Source organism: Brachyhypopomus gauderio, chromosome 1 (assembly GCF_052324685.1).
Source record: "Brachyhypopomus gauderio isolate BG-103 chromosome 1, BGAUD_0.2, whole genome shotgun sequence".
NCBI lineage: Eukaryota > Metazoa > Chordata > Actinopteri > Gymnotiformes > Hypopomidae > Brachyhypopomus > Brachyhypopomus gauderio.
In genome coordinates this window covers 10,695,414-10,714,845 of record NC_135211.1, presented here as the reverse complement: position 1 = coordinate 10,714,845, position 19,432 = coordinate 10,695,414, and the positions used below count along the sequence as shown (strand labels likewise).

Genomic DNA, 19,432 nt, shown 5'->3' with positions numbered 1-19,432 from the left:
GATAAGCACATCAAGTCCCATGACTATTTACTGTCCGTAGTAAGTAATCATGTCATCTTTGACAGAGGGTGTGTTGCAGGCGTCACTAAAGTTCTTTCACTTTTGTTTCAAATCTTTATGGCTTTCCTGAGGTAATTTCCCTGTTATCCGCGACCTGTTTTTATGTAATTTAACTTCGAGACTAAACCACCCGAGATAAACATGTCAGTGGTACTGTTGCTGTACCATTCAACATTTATCTAATGATACAATTTATAGATTACACATCAGATGTCACTTTAGTGAAATAACCCGAGTGGTTTGCAGAATAGACAATATTTGAGGTATGATGTATATGCAATGATGTTTTACGTAGTATTAATTTTGTTAACATAATAAGCAGAATAACTTCTTTATATAACATTTATATAGCAAAACTATATTGAAAACTATATATATATATATATATATATATATATATATATATATATATATATATATATATATATATATGTGTGTGTGTGTGTGTGTGTGTGTGTGTGTGTGTGTGTGTGTGTGTGTGTGTGTGTGCGTATATTTATATACACACCGAAGGTCACGTTACGCAGGCACCTTGGTTATTTTGTAGCATTATTGGTTACTATAACCATTGTGTATAACCATTGTGTAGCATTAGCTATTGGTTATTATAACACTGGTCATTACCAAGGTAATGTGCAAAGGTGTTTTAGCTCCCCACTGCTTCCTGCTACAAAATACTTTTATGCGTTTGTATCAGATGGGGTTAAGGTAAATGATTCACCTTTTAAAAATCTATTTTCAAACAACGCTATGCCGCACATTGGTTTCGTCTTCCAGAAACTGCAGTGGTTCGCGCTGTGATGACCCTCCTGCTGCTTCCTTCAAATGCAGTTATTATTAATAATAATAATAATAATGCTTGTGCACAAATATTAATATGTTGACTGGGAGAGGATTCCTTCACCAAGGTGTTCCCAAGCCTTATTAAAAAAGCAATTTATTAGCATGAAATGCAACCCTCGCAGGAAAACTAAAACCTTAGATACATTTCCCAAACGGTATTAAAATTGTAAGACTATAGCTAATGGCGGATCAGTTAAATTAGAGCAATATTAGATTTAATTTGTGTTTAAGAAACTGCTCCAATGTATCACAGCACCCATAACCGGATACTTCAGGAGTAGGCTACTGAATTAGGGTCTTTGTTAATTGCTATTATGCGTTTATCAGTTATCATTTAAGATACATAAACATACCAAAAAACCTAACCCTGGGGTCTTATTGGAGCCCAGCACGTTGGGAAAACAACAGCGGCGGAAAACCTGACCAAAACGTGAATTAATGCAACAGCAATTGTGGCAGCGTTTGAGAGATGGAGCGATGCAGCTGTCGCGGAAACAACGTCAACCAGCCCCCTCCCCCTCCAGCGAAATGATTCGCCTGCGATTCAGAACCACGGTCAGCGCCCAGTGCGTTTTCTGGGGAAGTGGCCATCGACAGTTCTCAATTGACAAGGCACGGCAGGAAACAGCCAGAGTCAATGGATAAAGAAGGGCCCTGAGAAGCTGTCTTACATCCTTAACAACACCACCGCACCTCCGGCAGACCGCTACTTCGTGAATGGAGCGTTAGACGCAGAAAAAAACGAAATCAGCAACAGTTTCATTCGGTGGGAAATTACTGGTTGTAGGGATAGTTGTTTCAGACTATCCGATGTAAGTGGCACCTTAATCTAATTTTAATATTGTGTTAAGTGAAGTTAAGTGTCTCGTGGCTTGTAAAGCAGGTGGTATAATCGTCTTTCATACTTTTTTCCTCACCAACGCATTGCCTGGTCCTGGTGACTGGGGCGACTTCATTGCCCTTTTAGTCGTGGAACTGAAAACCACAATTCATGTTTTATCCCTGACTTCTAGAACATAAACAACTTCAGCAAGAATGTTGGACCCATCGTCGAGCGAGGAGGAAGAGGAGGTCGTGGAAGAGGAGCGCAAAGTGATAGCGGCGACCAAGGCTAGTGGTGCTCGGCTGTCTCCCAGCCGGACCAGCGAAAGCTCCGGCGGCTTACAACCGAGCCGGGCTTCCAGTGTCCGCCCAACAAGCCCCAGTCCCTCGGTGCCGAGCGAAAAGGAGAAAGATGATTTGGAAAAGATGCAAAGGGAGGAAGAGGAAAAAAAGAAACGCCTGCAGCTGTACGTCTTTGTGATGCGCTGCATCGCTTATCCGTTTAACGCCAAGCAGCCGACGGACATGGCGAGGCGACAGCAGAAGGTAAGAGCATGGTGGCAAAAGTCACAAGCAACAGATCGTTCAGGTCAACACATTACAAGAGGCCCTTGTATAACTCTCTCTAAGCACCGGCAAAGCAGTTTTCCTCCTCAGAATATGTAAAAACTGCGTCGACACCATGAATTTTTATAGTATTGTTTCTGCGCGGATAAACATCACCCACAAAGTGTCGGGGGAAGCTGTTTCTTTGCGAAGCCGCAACAGCTACTAGTTGCTTCCGTGCCCAAACACGGAATTAGGAGATGGAATTGAACAATTATCCATTAGGCTATAAGCTTGGGAAATCTAACGGGTTAAGGATTTTAGAATAACAGTATTTCAATGGCCCCAAGGGATTTAATCAGTCCTCTCATTTTAGTGTCGCAATCGATCTGATGTTGCTTCAAGAGTAAAATCCGAAATGTGGTATAAACAAAGAATAATGAAACCTACAATTTTTTATCAGATATGCACGCGACAGGTTCCGGTTTTATATATTCATTTACTGTCTTACTTTTATTTATTTATTTAGGTTCAAAAGTGAACGAATGAAATAAAATGGTTGATGTAGGATGTGGGTTACTTTGCTGTCTGTGCTCTCATTGGTAAAGAACTGGTACTCATGGCGCCTGCGTACGTAGTTCAAGACCAGTAATCATGTCCAAGTACTCATTTCGTTCAATGAGTTCTACACACGCGCCACCCACCCACCTTTCTTTGAATATATATTTTAATTTTCGGCTCAGCGCACATTGTCCTCCGAGTTTGTGCTGTAAAGTATTGGTTTGACAATTTCGTTTTTTTCTTCAACCTGGATTCACCGCGAAAACACAAGTGCTGGTGAAAATTCTGCAAGTCATAAACCATTGGAGACCGTTGTGTTAGAGGAGCAGTGTGTTTTTGTTCCAGAATGCCACAAGGCTTCACAGGTTCACACCTAAGAAAGCAGGTATCAAATCTATGGCCACTGTTCCAGATCTGATGGTATGGTATTGTTGCTTTGGTCTCCTTTTTGCTATTTCTGTGCTATATTTTAAAAAGCTTTTTTTATTACATTGCTACCAACATATTTTAAAATCTGTATAACAACTGTTTGCTCGATCCAGGAAACAACAAAGGCCACCTTCTCTAATCACTGCATGGAAGAAGGTGTTCTGTATTTGTAGACTAACAGTGCTGATTAGTCAGTACATAAGCTGTCCCTGGGAGAGTATTTCATCACATTGTTAGAGAATAAAATACCGTAAATACAGAATTATTTACAAATGCTGAAACCTCTTGTGGCTGAAGATCAGTATGGATGGATCTTAACAAAAATACCAAATACACCACAGTAGATGTTTATCAAGATCAAGACAACAGTTTAATAATTAATTTGGATCCTGTCTCCCAGTAGTTATTTACAAGACTTCAAAGTCTTTGTGTATCTACTGAATCATTTTGATGAAGTCACCAAAACAGTTATGTAATTCATTGCCTGTTGACCTGTGTATTGGAGAAATCTTGGAAAAAATAAGACTCTTTACCTTCCCATCTGGGAATGCCAGGGTTGTTTTTTTGGTGGTGTTAGTTTAGAGACTGGCCGTGCACTGGGAGCATACACTGAGAGTCTGCACTGGGAGTGTGAAGAGGGTTCCAGCCCCAGTGGGATCTGCAGGGTGGTTTCTTCATAGATTAGGACACAGACCTTCTGGAGAAATGTCACACCGGGGTGGCTGGCACTGCACCTTTCCTTAGGCACTTCATGATGTACCTGTCAAAACTATTTAAGGTGTAGTTTTTACTTTTGTGTTATGTTTTGGTGGTAGGAAGAGTTCTAAAATACCCAGGTTGAGAAAGAAGCCATCAGTAAGGTTATCATCATTATCATCCATATAGCAGCCGGGCTGTTTTGCAGCTTATAAAAACACCTAGTCTGCACATGGTGGTTCAGTGGGAGTGGCCTGGTTGAAGGCCTGGTGAATCAGAGCCTCTGCTCACCTGAATCTGTGTCCAGTGAGAAGGACCCTGTCCCTCATCCACTCCTACATATTTCTTCAGTAGGTGAGACTCATACATCAGTCACTGTTCATAGTTTGCTTTTTCCTGCTGGTGCATGCAGCATCAGAGCAATGTCTCTAGACCTGAGATCAAAGAACCTGGAGTGAGTTCCCACTGTGTGTCTGTGCCAGAGGAGCTTATCATGGCCTTTGTTTATCACCTTCTCCTTTAAGGTGGAACATTATTCATAGGAATCTCTGTGTACCAAAATCCACTCTCAGTATCCAGTAGTTCAACAGTTATTTTCTCTTGAGTGCAAATAGGTCTCATGAGTATAAACAAGTCTCAGAGAATAAAGTTGTGTGTGTGTGTGTGTGTGTGTGTGTGTACACATGTGTGTATGTGTTTCGCTGAAACAGCTAATATGTACAGTATTTCCAAATAGATTCAGACCAGACAATGCAGCGTGATATCCAATCCACATCAACTACTCAAGCACACCCATTGATCAAGTTTGGAACTGCTGATTGCAGATGATTGAAAATGAGATTTTCTACATCAAAGGCAAAGGTTGCACTGTGCTGATTACAAAGACATAAGGTGCACTGTAATTCTTCTGTCAAAAGGGAAAATACAGACAGCACTGTAACATTTGTGAAGAGCTCCATGTATCTGGTCACTCATTAAAATCCAACCCACATTGCACTTCTGCTGGTATAATAAGCAGAAAGTTTATTTGCTTCAGTCTGCTCATTTGTCTTCCATTACTCAGGTAAACATTAGGTTCATGAGGTTTCTTAAACCTGACTAAATGTCCTTCATCCATGTCCCCTCGTCCATCGCCCCACATCCATCGATTCTGGCCCTTAAAGCTTGTCTTGTCTCATTTGTACCACAAGCACGTCAAGCATCTTCCTAATTTGAAACAAAATGAATCAGGCTGAGACCTCTTCCTTTCACCACTAACCTTTTATTGTTTTGATTAAAACACATCTGTGTGTGTGTGTGTGTGTGTGTGTGTGTGTGTGTGTGTGTGTGTGTGTTAATTCTTATGCTTGTGTGTGTATGTAAGAAACTGGCCATGCAGGATGTCATTATTAGCGAACATGCTCAGTAACATAGCTTGTGTTGTAACAGAGTTGTAACAGAGCTGAAGCTGTGGTGAGGTAGATCCAGACAGTGATCACTACGGCTTTGGCATTGGAAACATGATCTGAAAATCTAGTTGGTGCAGTTCACTGACCTTTGTGCTGTGGAAAGTCTTTGACAGCAGACATTTATATCAGCCACTTAGAAACTGACATCCATCAAAGAATTTGTCTGAACTGACCTTATACTAGATAAAAGTTTGCCCAGTAGAGTCAGCAAGGCGAACCTTTGTGACCTTCTCTGGAAGCAAGCCTGGTATCACAGAAGAAGATCATACCAGAAGCTAAAACGGAGGGTGAGTGGAGAATGCTCCACTGGCATTACCGTTTAGTTTACGTTACGTTTTTCTTGAGCTGACTGTGGAATGCTGGGATGTGGAGTGTATGGGGTCTTTACCTGGCATAACAGCCTACAGCAAAGAACTACTGGCTTTGCTTGTCTGCAGTTTGTGCTCGGTGTTATCCTGGATGATGAGGCATGATTGTTCAAACACATGTTCACACAACACTGACACAACAGTGAGATTCCTACAAGCAGGGAAGAGCACAGCTGGTATCACATTGCCTAGTCGGTCTAACACCCAACCCAGCCATCACACCCTCATCACACAGACAGTTCTGGAGGTGGGGGGAGGGGGCTGATCTCTGACCCATGTGGGGTCTGGGTGTGTAAGGCTGATATCTGACCAGTGTTGAGTCTGTGTTTGAAAGGATTTAATGTGATTGTGACTGTGATTGGTCCACTGTGGGTTGATCTAATCCAGTTGATCTGGTCCTTCCACAAATCACTGCTCAAGATTTAAACAAAGCCTAACTGACTAGACTGAGAGAACACTTAAAACATAGCTAATGAGGGTCAGGTCTACTGTGGCTGAGAAAATACTGAACTGTCTAAAGAGAGTGAATGTGATTCACGCTACCACTGGACTACTGAATTACCTACAGGAACACACATGTTACTCCTTTTGTTCAGGACACACAGGCATCCTGAACAACACAGCTGCTGACTCCAGTGCTGTGCGGCACATCATCACAGTAGATTAATAAATCAAACCAGGTGATGAGAACTATGAGTCAAAGGATAGTTTGTACAGTTTGGTTGTGCTAATTTTATCAAGCAATGTTCTCCAAAATAGCAAAGTGGAACTGTGTGCCCACGTGCGATTGGTTATATTATCTAATAGAACCCCATCCGGTCTTTTCTGTTTTTGTTAGGTATGCATGGCAACAAGCATCATAGCAACACCATGAACAGAGGATCAAATGATTTCCTCCACAGACAGAAGAACTGAACTAACCAAGCCTTTCAGAACTATTAAATAGCTAACATGCTGTTGCCTTTTTCTATAGCAGCCTGTGCAGAAGAAATTAATTCAGTTTCTCATGCTCAGATTCAGGGCCCAATGTCAAAGGAGAACACGGAAACACTGAAAAAGGACAATGGTGTTTAAAGTCTGACTCATTCAGCGGTGTGGGCCACAGTACACAATAAAAATACAACTAATCTAGTGGTTTTGCTTTATTTAAAACAGAAAGGTAGTATTTTTCACATACACATTGTGAAACACACACTGAGTGTATGTGACTCCACAGGCCGGAGTGCAATCTATGTAGTGTGATGGTTATAGGGCTCCTCTCTCTCCCTCTAACCCTGTCTCTCAGTCTGTTGGTGAGAGACCTCAGGCGTGGAATAGCCACAAACCACATGCTGATGCACCCTGAGCTCTTTGTAGTATGCACATAATCTGGGATTACTGGGATTAATGGGATTGTAATGGGACTTTTATGATGGATGGATGGATGGATGGATAGTTTTTCTTTGCCATGTTGATCTGCCACCTCATCTCAATCAAGAGGGATTCCGGGTGGATTAAATTAATCTAAAAGCAAATGACTGCACCACTGAGGAGCATGCCACTGGGTATCTAATTAAAATATTTTAAAATATATAATAATATACAGAAAACATAACTTGGTTACAACATGGATGTATATGCATACATACACCTGCTAATACATATAGGAGAAATAAAGCAATACACACACATTCAGACTTTCTCTGTGCTGCCAGCAGAAGCAACAGTAAGCCTTAGTCTTGTGTCTTTCTTCAACACTGACAGCTTTTGCTGTCCTGTCAACCGTCAGCTCCTGCGTACAATACCGCTGGCATGCAGAACAGAACATAACAAGGCAGAGAGAAAGAAAATGAGAGAAAGTCAGTCACCATGGAGGAGGGGTAAGAAACAAGGACTGAAAGAGAGTGAGAGACTGAGAGAGAGGGAGATAGAGAGAGACTAAGAGACAGAACAGGGGAGAGGAAACGAGAATGAAAATAGAGTATGAGAAAGAAATACAGAGGGGGGAAACTACCATGAAGATGAAAAGGGGAACATGAAAGGGGCAGAGAGGCCTGTTAAAGAGATCAGGGAGTCAGAGAGATGGCGGCCAGCACTCATCCAAAAAGTGTGATTGTGTGACTGTGGTTGTGTGACTGGTTGTGTGGATTTGTGGTTGTGTAGTTGTATGCTGTGTGGCTGTGCACACACACATACACACACCAATACACACACACGCACAAATGCACATGCATATGGACACATGCACACACACACACAGGTACACATTGTGAGTGCCTTGACACAGGTCCCCTGTGTTCCATTAGCCCAGGATGAATTTGTCATTAAAGAGGTCATCATGTGCTCTCAATGCTAGTAGCACCAAGGGCTGGGAAGAATCTTCATTTGTCTCTGTGTAATGTTTAATTTAGCTATAAAAGCAAACACATTTCTGTTTGAGATTCCCATTTAGAGTCACATGTGTGTGTGTGTGTGTGTGTGTATGTGTGTGTAAATGTGTTTGTATGTGTGAGTGTGTTTGTATGTGTGTGTGTGTGTGTGTGTGTGTGTGTGTGTGTGTGTGTGTGTGTGTGTGTGTGTGTGTGTGTGTGTGTGTGTGTGTGTGTGTGCTTATATGGGAGGTTTCATGTTCTTTTTCTGTTTCTCTCCACTGATAAATGAAAAAGGCCTGTCAAACAAAACCAAATGTAATGTTCCACAGCGCATGAAGAAATCCATCCATGGAGAATATATATGTATGTGTGTGTGTGTGTGTGTGTGTGTGTAAATATCAGGAGAGTATACTTCATGAGAAAAAACACTTTGTAAAGACCACAAAGTGTGATTATTGTGTAGGGAATATGTGCTACAGGGAACAGAGTGTACACAGTGATAAACATCAGTGCAGGCGTACACATGACCCAGACTCACGTTCTGAAATGAATTTACACTATTAGAAAACACCTGTGTATTATTCCACATATTAGCAAAATAATGTACCCTGTATAACACAATAGGCAGTGTGTATTATATGGAGGAGAATGTGAAGAGTGCGAGGGACATGGGTGGTAGTATATACTATATACTATAATATATACTATAATGAAGTGCACTTGGCAGTAAGTGCACACTCACACAGACAGCAATGGAACCACGAGGGTCCTGCCCAGCCCTCTTCTATGAAGTGCTGCTTTCAAAGAGGGATTAGTAATGACACCCTGAAAGCATGGTGGAATTTAAATCTCAGCCAGAACAGCACTGATCCTAGATCACTTGCAGTTGCCCTGAAACTACCTCCTAGCACAGACCCACGGATTACACGTCACTCAGGGCTGGACTCAGTGCTGACCTTAGTCCTAACTTTAGTGCGGGACTCAGTGCTGGACTCAGTGCTGACCTTAGTGCTAACCATAGTGCTGGACTCAGTGCTGGTCTCCGCTGACAACATTGAACAGGGTGAGAGAATCCTCACCTCACTCCTTATAGTTGCCAGGCTGTAAGGGTGGCTCATGCGGGCAAGAGTGCTGAGCTGTAAATGCAGTGATCAGGGGCACGGTAGCGCCCCCTGCAGGTGTGCAACATGATAGCTGGGGGACTTCATCTCCAGCCATATGTGCTCTTCAGCTCCCCCACAGCTCTCTGTGGACACTGGTGAGGATTTAATAGCTTTGTGGGCTGACATACTGGCTTGGCTGCTGTCATATGGTTTGCTGGTCTCTCTCTCTCTCTCTCTCTCTCTCTCTCTCTCTCTCTCTCTATCTGTGTGTGTGTGTGTGTGTGTGTGTGTGTGTGTGTGTGTGTGTGTGTTTATGTGTATTTGTGTGTGTGTGCTATAGTAAATTACTAGCCATGAGTTGTCTGTTTCTATAGTAACCACTGAGACATGCTGGTTTGAGGTAGGTCTCAGGTTGGGTTTATGCACAAGCTTGTGTGTGTGTGTGTCTGTGTGTGTCTGTGTGTTCCTGCACCAGTTTTACTATGAACAGATGGAAATACTGGAAAGTAAATCTAGCATGTGTGTGTGTAATGATAGAGATGACGTTGTTTAAATCACCTACGTGTTTCTGGATGCCTTTAAAAGCATTACTACTTCAACGTTGTTACTTTTGCAGAGGGAGAAAGTGAGTGAGTGATAGACAGATCCAGAGAGAGAGGGGGGGGGTGAGGGACAGAGAAAGACAGACAAGCAGAGAGAGAAACTGAGAGAGATACAGAGAAAATCCTTACCTTTTTATCTTTGCTTTCTTTTAATGTTTTGTTTAATTTATTCTATAAGCACTTTGAAATGTATGTATGTACGAAAGGTGGTATACAAACAAAGATTATAATTATCATTATTATTATTATAACCAGTTTTTACTGAAGTCTGCTGAATTTAGAGCAGTAGTGTGTCGGCAGCTATAAAACATGCTGAGTTTCTCCAGCTGTTTCCGAGTCACCTGCTTCACCCTGTGGTGGGACGGCACTCCCAGTAGAGACGGCACGTGCAGAAGAATTATGACATGGCAGAATGACTTCACTACATTTGGCTCAGTGAAGGTACTGGTGAAGAACCAGTAAGAACACCTGGAGAGAGGAGGAACCTTCCAGGCGAGCTGTCTAAGCCTAAGTATGTCTTATCATGGGCAGTTTTAGTTCTTCTCTGTTTTTTCCTGGCTCACCTGCGTTGGGTGGAAGCTTCACGTTAGACAGGCACAGGAGACCCATGTTTCTGAGGATCTCTAGTCCTCCACGCTGCCTGTGTGTGGTCTGCTACTCAGAGCAGGCTGGTGGCTGCCTGAAGAGATGGCTGTGATGGTAACATTTGCAGTGGAGATTTAATTGCTGTGGTCGTTACATTAGTGACTTATCTTTTAGAGTCATTACTCGAGTCAGCATGAGTTTAATGGACCTAATGCTACTAGTGGTGATCCATCTCAAGCCACACAAGGAAGCATAAGAGAGAGAGAGAGAGAGAGAGAGAGAGAGAGAGAGAGAGAAAGAAAGAGAGAGAGAGGTACACATAGATGTGTGTGTGTGTGTATGTGTGTGTGTGTGTGTGTGTGTGTGTGTGTGTGTTTGTGCACCACATAGGGTAAGGAAGCTCACCTGGGTCTTTTGAAAACATGTCCATTTAAAAACACACACACACACACACACACACACACACACACACACACACACACACACACACACACACACACACACACACACACACACACACACATAGCAGGGGGCCTGTCCGCGCATGTTCATCATCACACTGATGTATGAGAGAGCCTAAGGACTGTGTGCTGACATCTTGCTGCTTCTCAAAATTTTGGATTAAGGGTGTGTGTGTGTGTGTGTGTGAGTGTGTGTGTGTGTGTGTGTGTGTGTGTGTGTGTGTGTGTGAGTGATGCTAGCTCTGCTTTTGCCCCCTCTCCTTCTTCTCTGCCTTGCAGGTCTTCTGTCCTCCACCGAGCAAAGCTGCTCATCTCGGTCTCTAATGCTTTATGAAATATATCTTAGTGCTGTATTATCTTGGTTTCAGACCTGTGGGGCTGATGATGGCATCTCTTGAGGAGCTGAAGGAAACACAAATACAGGAGCTTTCAGCTGTCTCAGTGTTCCAAGTTATTCCACTGTCTAGTTAATACCTATTTGTTCTCCACAAAGCTAATTATACAAAGAAAATTGGAAGTGATTTGTGTGGGCAGGGTGCCTAACACATGCTGGTTTCCTGTATGCTCTCTTTAAATGCTGTGTGGAGAGAACTAACAAAAAAACTTCCTGGTACATTCTGCTATTAGGTAGTTCTGTGATGTCATATCCTGTGTCTTTCCCTCAGGCTGAGCACAGTCATACAAAATGATGATCATATCTCTTTACACTCTGGTTTATCGCCCTGCTGAGGGCTGTGTTTGCTAAATGCTTTGCTGTCTAATGACCGCTGTCATATAGTCATATTCAAATAGTGCATTTCCCATCTAAATGTGATCATTAGACAGTGAAGGGGTTAGAAAGCACAACACTGGAGCCACGTAGCACACAGCTGAGCACGAGAGAGAGAGAGAGAGAGAGAGAGAGAGAGAGAGGTACACATAGATACTGTGTATGCCTGTGTTATGTGTGTGTTTGCACACATTTCATCCTCAGTGACATCCTCACACACACACACACACACACACACACACACATTTACATTTACATTTACGCCATTTAGCAGACACTCTTATCCAGAGCGACTTACAAAGTGCTTTGCATCTGATCACAGAATTCATCCTAGGTAATATTATGGATAGGCCAGAATTCAAGACACCGTTGAGTCAGACTACTACTAAACTACAGGAGTCAATGTCATTACCTACTGTTTTGCAAATTAAACATTTACCAAGAAGCACAAATAACCATGGACAGACATACAATTTAAGAACAACGACAAGCGCTATCTGCTGAGTTAGTGCTCTGTTAAGAACTCAACAAACAGGTGGGTCTTCAGTCTACGTTTGAAGACAGCAATAGACTCTGCAGTCTGAGCAGCTAATGGAAGATTGTTCCACCATCTTGGAGCCAGGACGGAGAATAGTCTCGAGCTTTCTCTTCCATGAGACTTTAAGCGTGGCGTTTCGAATTGAGCCAAGTTTGAGGTTCTGAGTGTTGGCTGTACGGATCGGCTTTTGACCATGGACATCGTGTAGGGAGGGGCTAATCCGTTTTTGGCTTTGTAAGCAAACATCAAGTTTTTATATCTGATGCATGTCGCTACTGGAAGCCAGTGAAGAGAGCGTAGCAGAGGAGTCACATGTGAGAACTTGGGGAGATTGAAGACCAGTCGTGCTGCAGCATTCTGAAATAGTTGTAGAGGTCTGAGGACCTGTAGAGGAAGACCTGCAAATATGGAATTGCAGTAGTCCAGGTTTGAGATGACTAGAGACTGCACAAGCACTTGAGTAGCTTCCTGTGAAAGGAAGGGTCGTATTCTCCGTATGTTGCAGAGGAGAAATCTGCAGGATCTGGTCAGCTTTGAAATATGTTGAGAAGAACAACTGGTTGTCCAATGTTACACCCAGGCTTTGAGCACACACACACACACACACACACACACACACACACACACACACACACACACACACACACACACACACACACACACACACACACACACACACACATATACACACACACACACACAACCACACACACAACCACACACAGCACAAACAGCAAATAACACATACACAGTATCTATGAGAGAAAGAGAGGGAGAAATAATAAGAGAAACAGGTAGAAATATGTTATGAGGGAACATAAGGAGACATTAGGAGAAACAGATGCAGATGGGAGGGAGATGTGAGGCAGAGAACAAGAGAAAGAGAGAGAGAGAGATACAGAGAGACAGAGGGTTGAATAAAGAGATAGACAACAGGACAGAGTGAAACATATACAATACATATGTTTTGCTGTGGTCTTTAAAAGTGGCAGACTAGGGCCAAAACATCCTCCCATTTAATCCAGAATCCAGAAGTTAGTTTCATCACAGCTTCCACATGTCATGTATCATGTATGTGTCTTCTCAGAGTCTCACATTCCTTATACAGAAAAATAATTAATTATAGGCCATAGTCTGATCATTTTTCACTTATCTCACTCATCCAAGTATCCTTGTTAAAGACCAAAGCATATTTATCATATATCCCACATGAAGAGTAATTATCTGACATCAGTTAATCTCATCCCTGTAGACAAGTAAGGAATGAAATGCAATACTGGACCCTAGAGCATTTAAACATTTGTTAACTATGTGGAGAGGGGGAGAGGATGGAGGCAGAGGGTGGAGGGAGATGGAGTGGGAGAAAGAGAGGGTGGAGGGGGAGGGAGGAGGGAGAGGGAGAGAGAGAGGGTGGAGGGAGAGGGTGGAGGGAGATGGAGAGAGAGAGAGGGTGGAGGGAGAGGGTGGAGGGAGAGGGAGAGAGAGAGAGGGTGGAGGGGGAGGGTGGAGGGAGAGGGAGAGAGAGAGAGGGTGGAGGGAGAGGGAGAGAGAGGGGGAGGGTGGAGGGAGAGGGAGAGAGAGAGAGGGTGGAGGGGGAGGGTGGAGGGAGAGGGAGAGAGAGAGAGGGTGGAGGGAGAGGGAGAGAGAGAGAGGGTGGAGGGGGAGGGTGGAGGGAGAGGGAGAGAGAGAGAGGGTGGAGGGAGAGGGAGAGAGAGAGAGGGTGGAGGGGGAGGGTGGAGGGAGAGGGAGAGAGAGAGAGGGTGGAGGGGGAGGGTGGAGGGAGAGGGAGAGAGAGAGGGTGGAGGGGGAGGGTGGAGGGAGAGGGAGAGAGAGAGGGTGGAGGGAGAGGGTGGAGGGAGAGGGAGAGAGAGGGAGGGGGAGTGAGGGTGGAGGGAGAGGGAGGGGGAGAAAGAGAGGGTGGAGGGGGAGGGAGGAGGGAGAGGGTGGAGAGAGAGGGAGGGGGAGCGAGGGTGGAGGGAGAGGGAGAGAGGGTGGAGGGAGAGGGAGAGGGAGAGAGGGTGGAGGGAGAGGGAGAGAGAGGGTGGAGGGAGAGGGAGAGGGAGAGAGGGTGGAGGGAGAGGGAGAGAGAGGGTGGAGGGAGAGGGAGAGAGGGTGGAGGGAGAGGGAGAGAGAGGGTGGAGGGAGAGGGAGAGAGGGTGGAGGGAGAGGGAGAGGGAGAGAGGGTGGAGGGAGAGGGAGAGAGAGGGTGGAGGGAGAGGGAGAGAGAGGGTGGGGGGAGAAGGTGGAGGGAGAGGGAGAGGGAGAAAGAGAGGGTGGAGGGAGAGGGAGAGGGTGGAGAGAGAGGGAGGGGGAGCGAGGGTGAAGGGAGAGGGAGAGGGTGGAGAGAGAGGCTGAAGTGACAGGGTAGAGGAAGTAAGTAAGAGGGATAGGGTGGAGGCTGACTCTGGGGGGGGGGGGGTGGCTAAAGATGTTGGGGAGGGCACAGGAAAGAAGGAGCAGTAAAAAGTGTTCGATAGGTTCCAAATCTCAGCATCACTCATCATGACAGTGAATGAATCTGCTGGAGGAACCTGCTTCAAGTCTCTGGACATGAGGACACACCAGGGACAAGGCACTGTGGGTAGCAGGAGCAAGGAACTGTGGGTAGCATTCAGAGATGGGCTTTAGTCTGTCCAATTCACTGTAATAAAGAATAAACATCAAAGATCATACATCTGCTATGGTAACAGAGCCTAGAACACTGCTAAGTAGGTGTGTGAAATGTGGAATAAAATAAATAAATAAATGTATGAAAGTGAGTCAATTAAAATATATATATAATGATTATTAATATATTAAAATAACATTTAAATAACATGTACAACAATTTTCTAATATATATAATATAATCTCCCCCTGTGGCCAGAGAGAATGAGAACATTTCCATGTGTTCTATTGTGATAACTAGAACCTGACTGTCCTGCTCTGCTTCTTTTGTGATAATGAGAGCTTAAAAGTCACACTCTGCTGAATGTGTTCGACATCTGGGATATAGTTTTCACTGTGGAATTCTGCTACACAGGGCCAATAAGTAAAACTTTCTCTCTTCTCTTCTCTTCTCTTCTCCTCTACACTTTAGATCAGTAAACAGCAGCTGCAGGTGGTGAAGGATCGCTTCCAGGCCTTCTTAAACGGAGAGACTCAGATTGTTGCAGATGAGGCCTTCATCAACGCTGTCCAGAGCTACTATGAGGTGGGACATGGGTGTGAAGCGGCTTCACTCTGGGTTTAACCCTCTAAAACAACTCTTTTCTCACAGAAGTAGTGTTACTAAAAAATATATAACATATTAACAGTCAGCGAGAGCATGTGATTGGATGAGAGGGATCGCACTTCTGTCAGCTGCCTGATAGTTCAGGGAAATAAGGACCAATTAAGGAATGAGACGGCACAGTGTGGAGGGGCAGACCAGCGCAGCTCTTCCGGCTGAATGAATGCTCTGACACTCCGTCTGGATCTTTTCCTATATTTCAAATCCTCCTTCCTCAATGAGAGAGAGAGACAAAGAGAGAGAGAGACAGATAGAGAGAGAGACAGATAGAGAGAGAGAAAGAGAGAAACCAAGGGAGAGTCTTGAGTGAACAGGACTGTCATGACTGAATGTGGAGGGAGTATAAGAGTAAGAACTAGAACACCAGGATGGGGTCAGCTATGGACCTCACTCAAAACAGAATGTCTGGAGTGCAGAGGTGGGGACTCGAGTCACATGACTTGGACTCGAGTCAGACTCGAGTCATTAATATTAAGACTTTTGACTTGACTTGAAAAAATATTCAGAGACTTAGACTTGACTTGGACTTTTACACCAATAACTTGGGACTTGAATTGGACTTGAACCTTTACTTGCAAAGACTTGATTTTTTTTTTACCCCAAATCTAAATTTTAAAACGCATATTAATATTTATAAAGTGCGCCCCATTAATTTCATTTCCGTCCTTCTGACGCAGACCAGTCCTCTGCTTTTCCACACTCTGTACGTGTGTGTGTGCATGAGCTGCAGCACAACCAATCAAAAGGGGGGTTGGCGAACGTAAATTTTTACCGGGCGGGGTGTAAAATGGACACAAATTAAGTATTATATCGCGATCGATCGATCGCCAGTGGTTGGTGCCAGAGCGAACTAGTAACTCATTGAATCATAGATGTGGATCAGAGGTAAATAAACTAGATTTTTTTCCGGCGTGAGAAATCGGATGTGTGGCGTGAGAGCGTGTGAAGACGGTCAAATGCGTGTGTCTCACGCTCAATGCGTGAGAGTTGGCAACCCTGGGTTCTGTATCTGAACTCGGGGAAGAGAGCCTCTCTCTGTCACCATCATAATATCCAGTTCTATCTCAGCATGGATTGTGTATTTGAACATCTACGTCGAGAAAAAAATATATTGACAAAAGTGGAGCGAGTTTTCAGCTATGGGGACATCATTCATCGTGCACAAATGACATACAGACTTTTGGCCAGCAAATGCAATGCAGAATAGTTTACTGAAATGTCTAAAGTTGCAGATTCCTGTTAATTGTTCAGTTCTTATATTTGTTTGTCTTGTGTCACTCACACATGTTCTCCAAGAAACCAGATAAGAGAAGAGAGGGAAAATGCTGTTATGGTTCTTTATATTGTACTGTGAAAATATCAGCACTTTTTATTTGAACATGGAGTTCTACTTATGACTTTTTCACAGAATATTTATTTCTGGAAAATTGTAGTTTAAAGTATGAATATTTTTGCAGCTAAGTTTAACAAATTGAACTGTGCAATAAAGAGGTGTAATTTTTATTTTTTTTTATACTTCGTGTTTTCAGTTGCACATGTTTTATCAAGATTTGAGGAGAATACAGATTTAAAAAAGAACGCATGTCTATTATTTACATTTAAAATTTAAAATATACCTGCAACATTAGTAAAAAAAAAAAAAGACTCGAAAGGACTTGAAATTCCAAGTTTCAGACTTGGGACTTGACTTGACTATTGCCTGTCTTGACTCGAGACTTGACTTGACTTGAGTGTCTTTGCTTGAGACTTGACTTGGGACTTGAGGTATAAAGACTTGGACTTACTTGAGACTTGCAAAACACTGACTTGGTCCCACCTCTGCTGGAGTGTCCTGAGGACCAAACAACACGAAAAACAACACATGCTTATCAGCAGAGAACTCACGAGCTGAAAATAAACTTATCACACATTAGAAAATACATAACAATCAAAACATTGGTGTAGGACAGATAACAACCTTCCAGTTCCAGTGTTACATTTACTTTTTGTTTCATTCTATGTTCACTCAGCATATTTTTTCCTTTTGAAGCCTTTATCTTTTACTGTATGAAACATCCAGAGCACTCGTTCAACCAGTTCTGGATGGAAAACAAAATCATTGGAGTTGAAGAAAAACCTGACAAATAGAGGCACAAACAATACTGACATAATCCCAACACATGACCCCTGCCATTGCCCCGACCCCTGACCCCTGCCATTGCCCTGACCCCTGACCCCTGCCATTGCCCTCGTTCAGGTGTTCCTGAAGAGCGACCGTGTGTCCCGGATGGTCCAGAGCGGCGGCTTCTCAGCTAGTGATGCGCGCGAGGTCTTCAAGAAGCACATCGAGAAGCGTGTGCGCAGCCTGCCGGAGATCGACGGCCTGAGTAAGGAGACGGTGCTGAGCTCCTGGATGGCCAAGTTCGACACTATCTACCGCGGTGAGGACGACCCCTACAGACACCAGCAGCAGCGACTCACAGCCAGCGCCGCCTCAGAGCTCATCCTCAGCAAGGACCAGCTCTACGAGATGTTCCAGCAGATCCTCGGCATCAAGAAGTTCGAGCACCAGCTGCTCTACAATGCCTGCCAGGTAAGCCTTGCCCAAGATGCGGGCGTTAGGTGCCACGTGGTTGGTGCAGGTGGAGGTGGTGGTGCTCAGGCAAGGGTGCCTGTCATTGTTGCCATAGGGGTGTTCCTTAAAGATCAGTGTGGGTGACCCTTAAAGATCAGTGTGGGTGTTCCTTAAAGATCAGTGTGGGTGACCCTTAAAGATCAGTGTGGGTGTTCCTTAAAGATCAGTGTGGGTGACCCTTAAAGATCAGTGTGGGTGACCCCTAAAGATCAGTGTGGGTGTTCCTTAAAGATCAGTGTGGGTGACCCTTAAAGATCAGTGTGGGTGACCCTTAAAGATCAGTGTGGATGACCCTTAAAGATCAGTGTGGGTGTTCCTTAAAGATCAGTGTGGGTGACCCTTAAAGATCAGTGAGGGTGACCCTTAAAGATCAGTGTGGGTGACCCTTAAAGATCAGTGTGGGTGTTCCTTAAAGATCAGTGTGGGTGACCCTTAAAGATCAGTGTGGATGACCCTTAAAGATCAGTGAGAGTGACCCTTAAAGATCAGTGTGGGTGACCCTTAAAGATCAGTGTGGGTGTTCCTTAAAGGTCAGTGTGGGTGACCCCTAAAGATCAGCGTGGGTGACCCTTAAATATCAGTGTGGGTGACCCTTAAAGATCAGTGTGGGTGTTCCTTAAAGGTCAGTGTGGGTGACCCTTAAAGATCAGTGTGGGTGACCCTTAAAGATCAGTGTGGGTGTTCCTTAAAGATCAGTGTGGGTGACCCCTAAAGATCAGTGTGGGTGACCCTTAAAGATCAGTGTGGGTGACCCTTAAAGATCAGTGTGGGTGTTCCTTAAAGGTCAGTGTGGGTGACCCTTAAAGATCAGTGTGGGTGACCCTTAAAGATCAGTGTGGGTGTTCCTTAAAGGTCAGTGTGGGTGACCCTTAAAGATCAGTGTGGGTGACCCTTAAAGATCAGTGTGGGTGTTCCTTAAAGATCAGTGTGGGTGACCCTTAAAGATCAGTGTGGGTGTTCCTTAAAGATCAGTGTGGGTGACCCTTAAAGATCAGTGTGGGTGTTCCTTAAAGATCAGTGTGGGTGACCCTTAAAGATCAGTGTGGGTGACCCTTAAAGATCAGTGTGGGTGACCCTTTAAGATCAGTGTGGGTGATCCTTTAAAGATTACTATGTGTTTCCCTCTAATACCAGTGAGGGTGTCCCTTTAATATCAGTGATGGTGTCCCTTTAAGACCAACAGCCATCTCATGGTGGATCAAATGAGAATGAGTCCAGCCAAAGCACTGATTAAATATAATGTTTTCATACCTGCTAACTTTAGGCTTCAAAAACAATACATATTTGCCAGACTGTTAGCAAATGCACTAAATAGCACACTAAATAGCACACTGCCCCCATTTTACCCCACTGGAAATATCATTT

At 44.0% G+C, this 19,432-nt stretch overlaps 1 protein-coding gene across 2 annotated transcripts in view; it reads left to right on the top strand.

Moving 5' to 3' along the window:
* The first annotated feature begins 4 nt into the window (after positions 1–4).
* Positions 5–19,432, top strand: part of cadpsa (Ca2+-dependent activator protein for secretion a) — a 109,141-nt gene continuing 89,713 nt past the window's right edge. Inside the window, exons 1-5 of one of the 2 annotated variants that reach the window (XM_076991880.1) lie at positions 5–131; positions 1,351–1,715; positions 1,917–2,271; positions 15,262–15,375; positions 17,690–18,025. In XM_076991880.1, coding sequence (XP_076847995.1) covers positions 1,939–2,271; positions 15,262–15,375; positions 17,690–18,025 — 783 coding nt within the window. In that variant the 5' untranslated portion in view covers positions 5–131; positions 1,351–1,715; positions 1,917–1,938. Of the gene's footprint in view, positions 132–1,235; positions 1,716–1,916; positions 2,272–15,261; positions 15,376–17,689; positions 18,026–19,432 lie in introns of those variants that run through there. The other variant, XM_076991959.1, reaches the window with a different exon arrangement.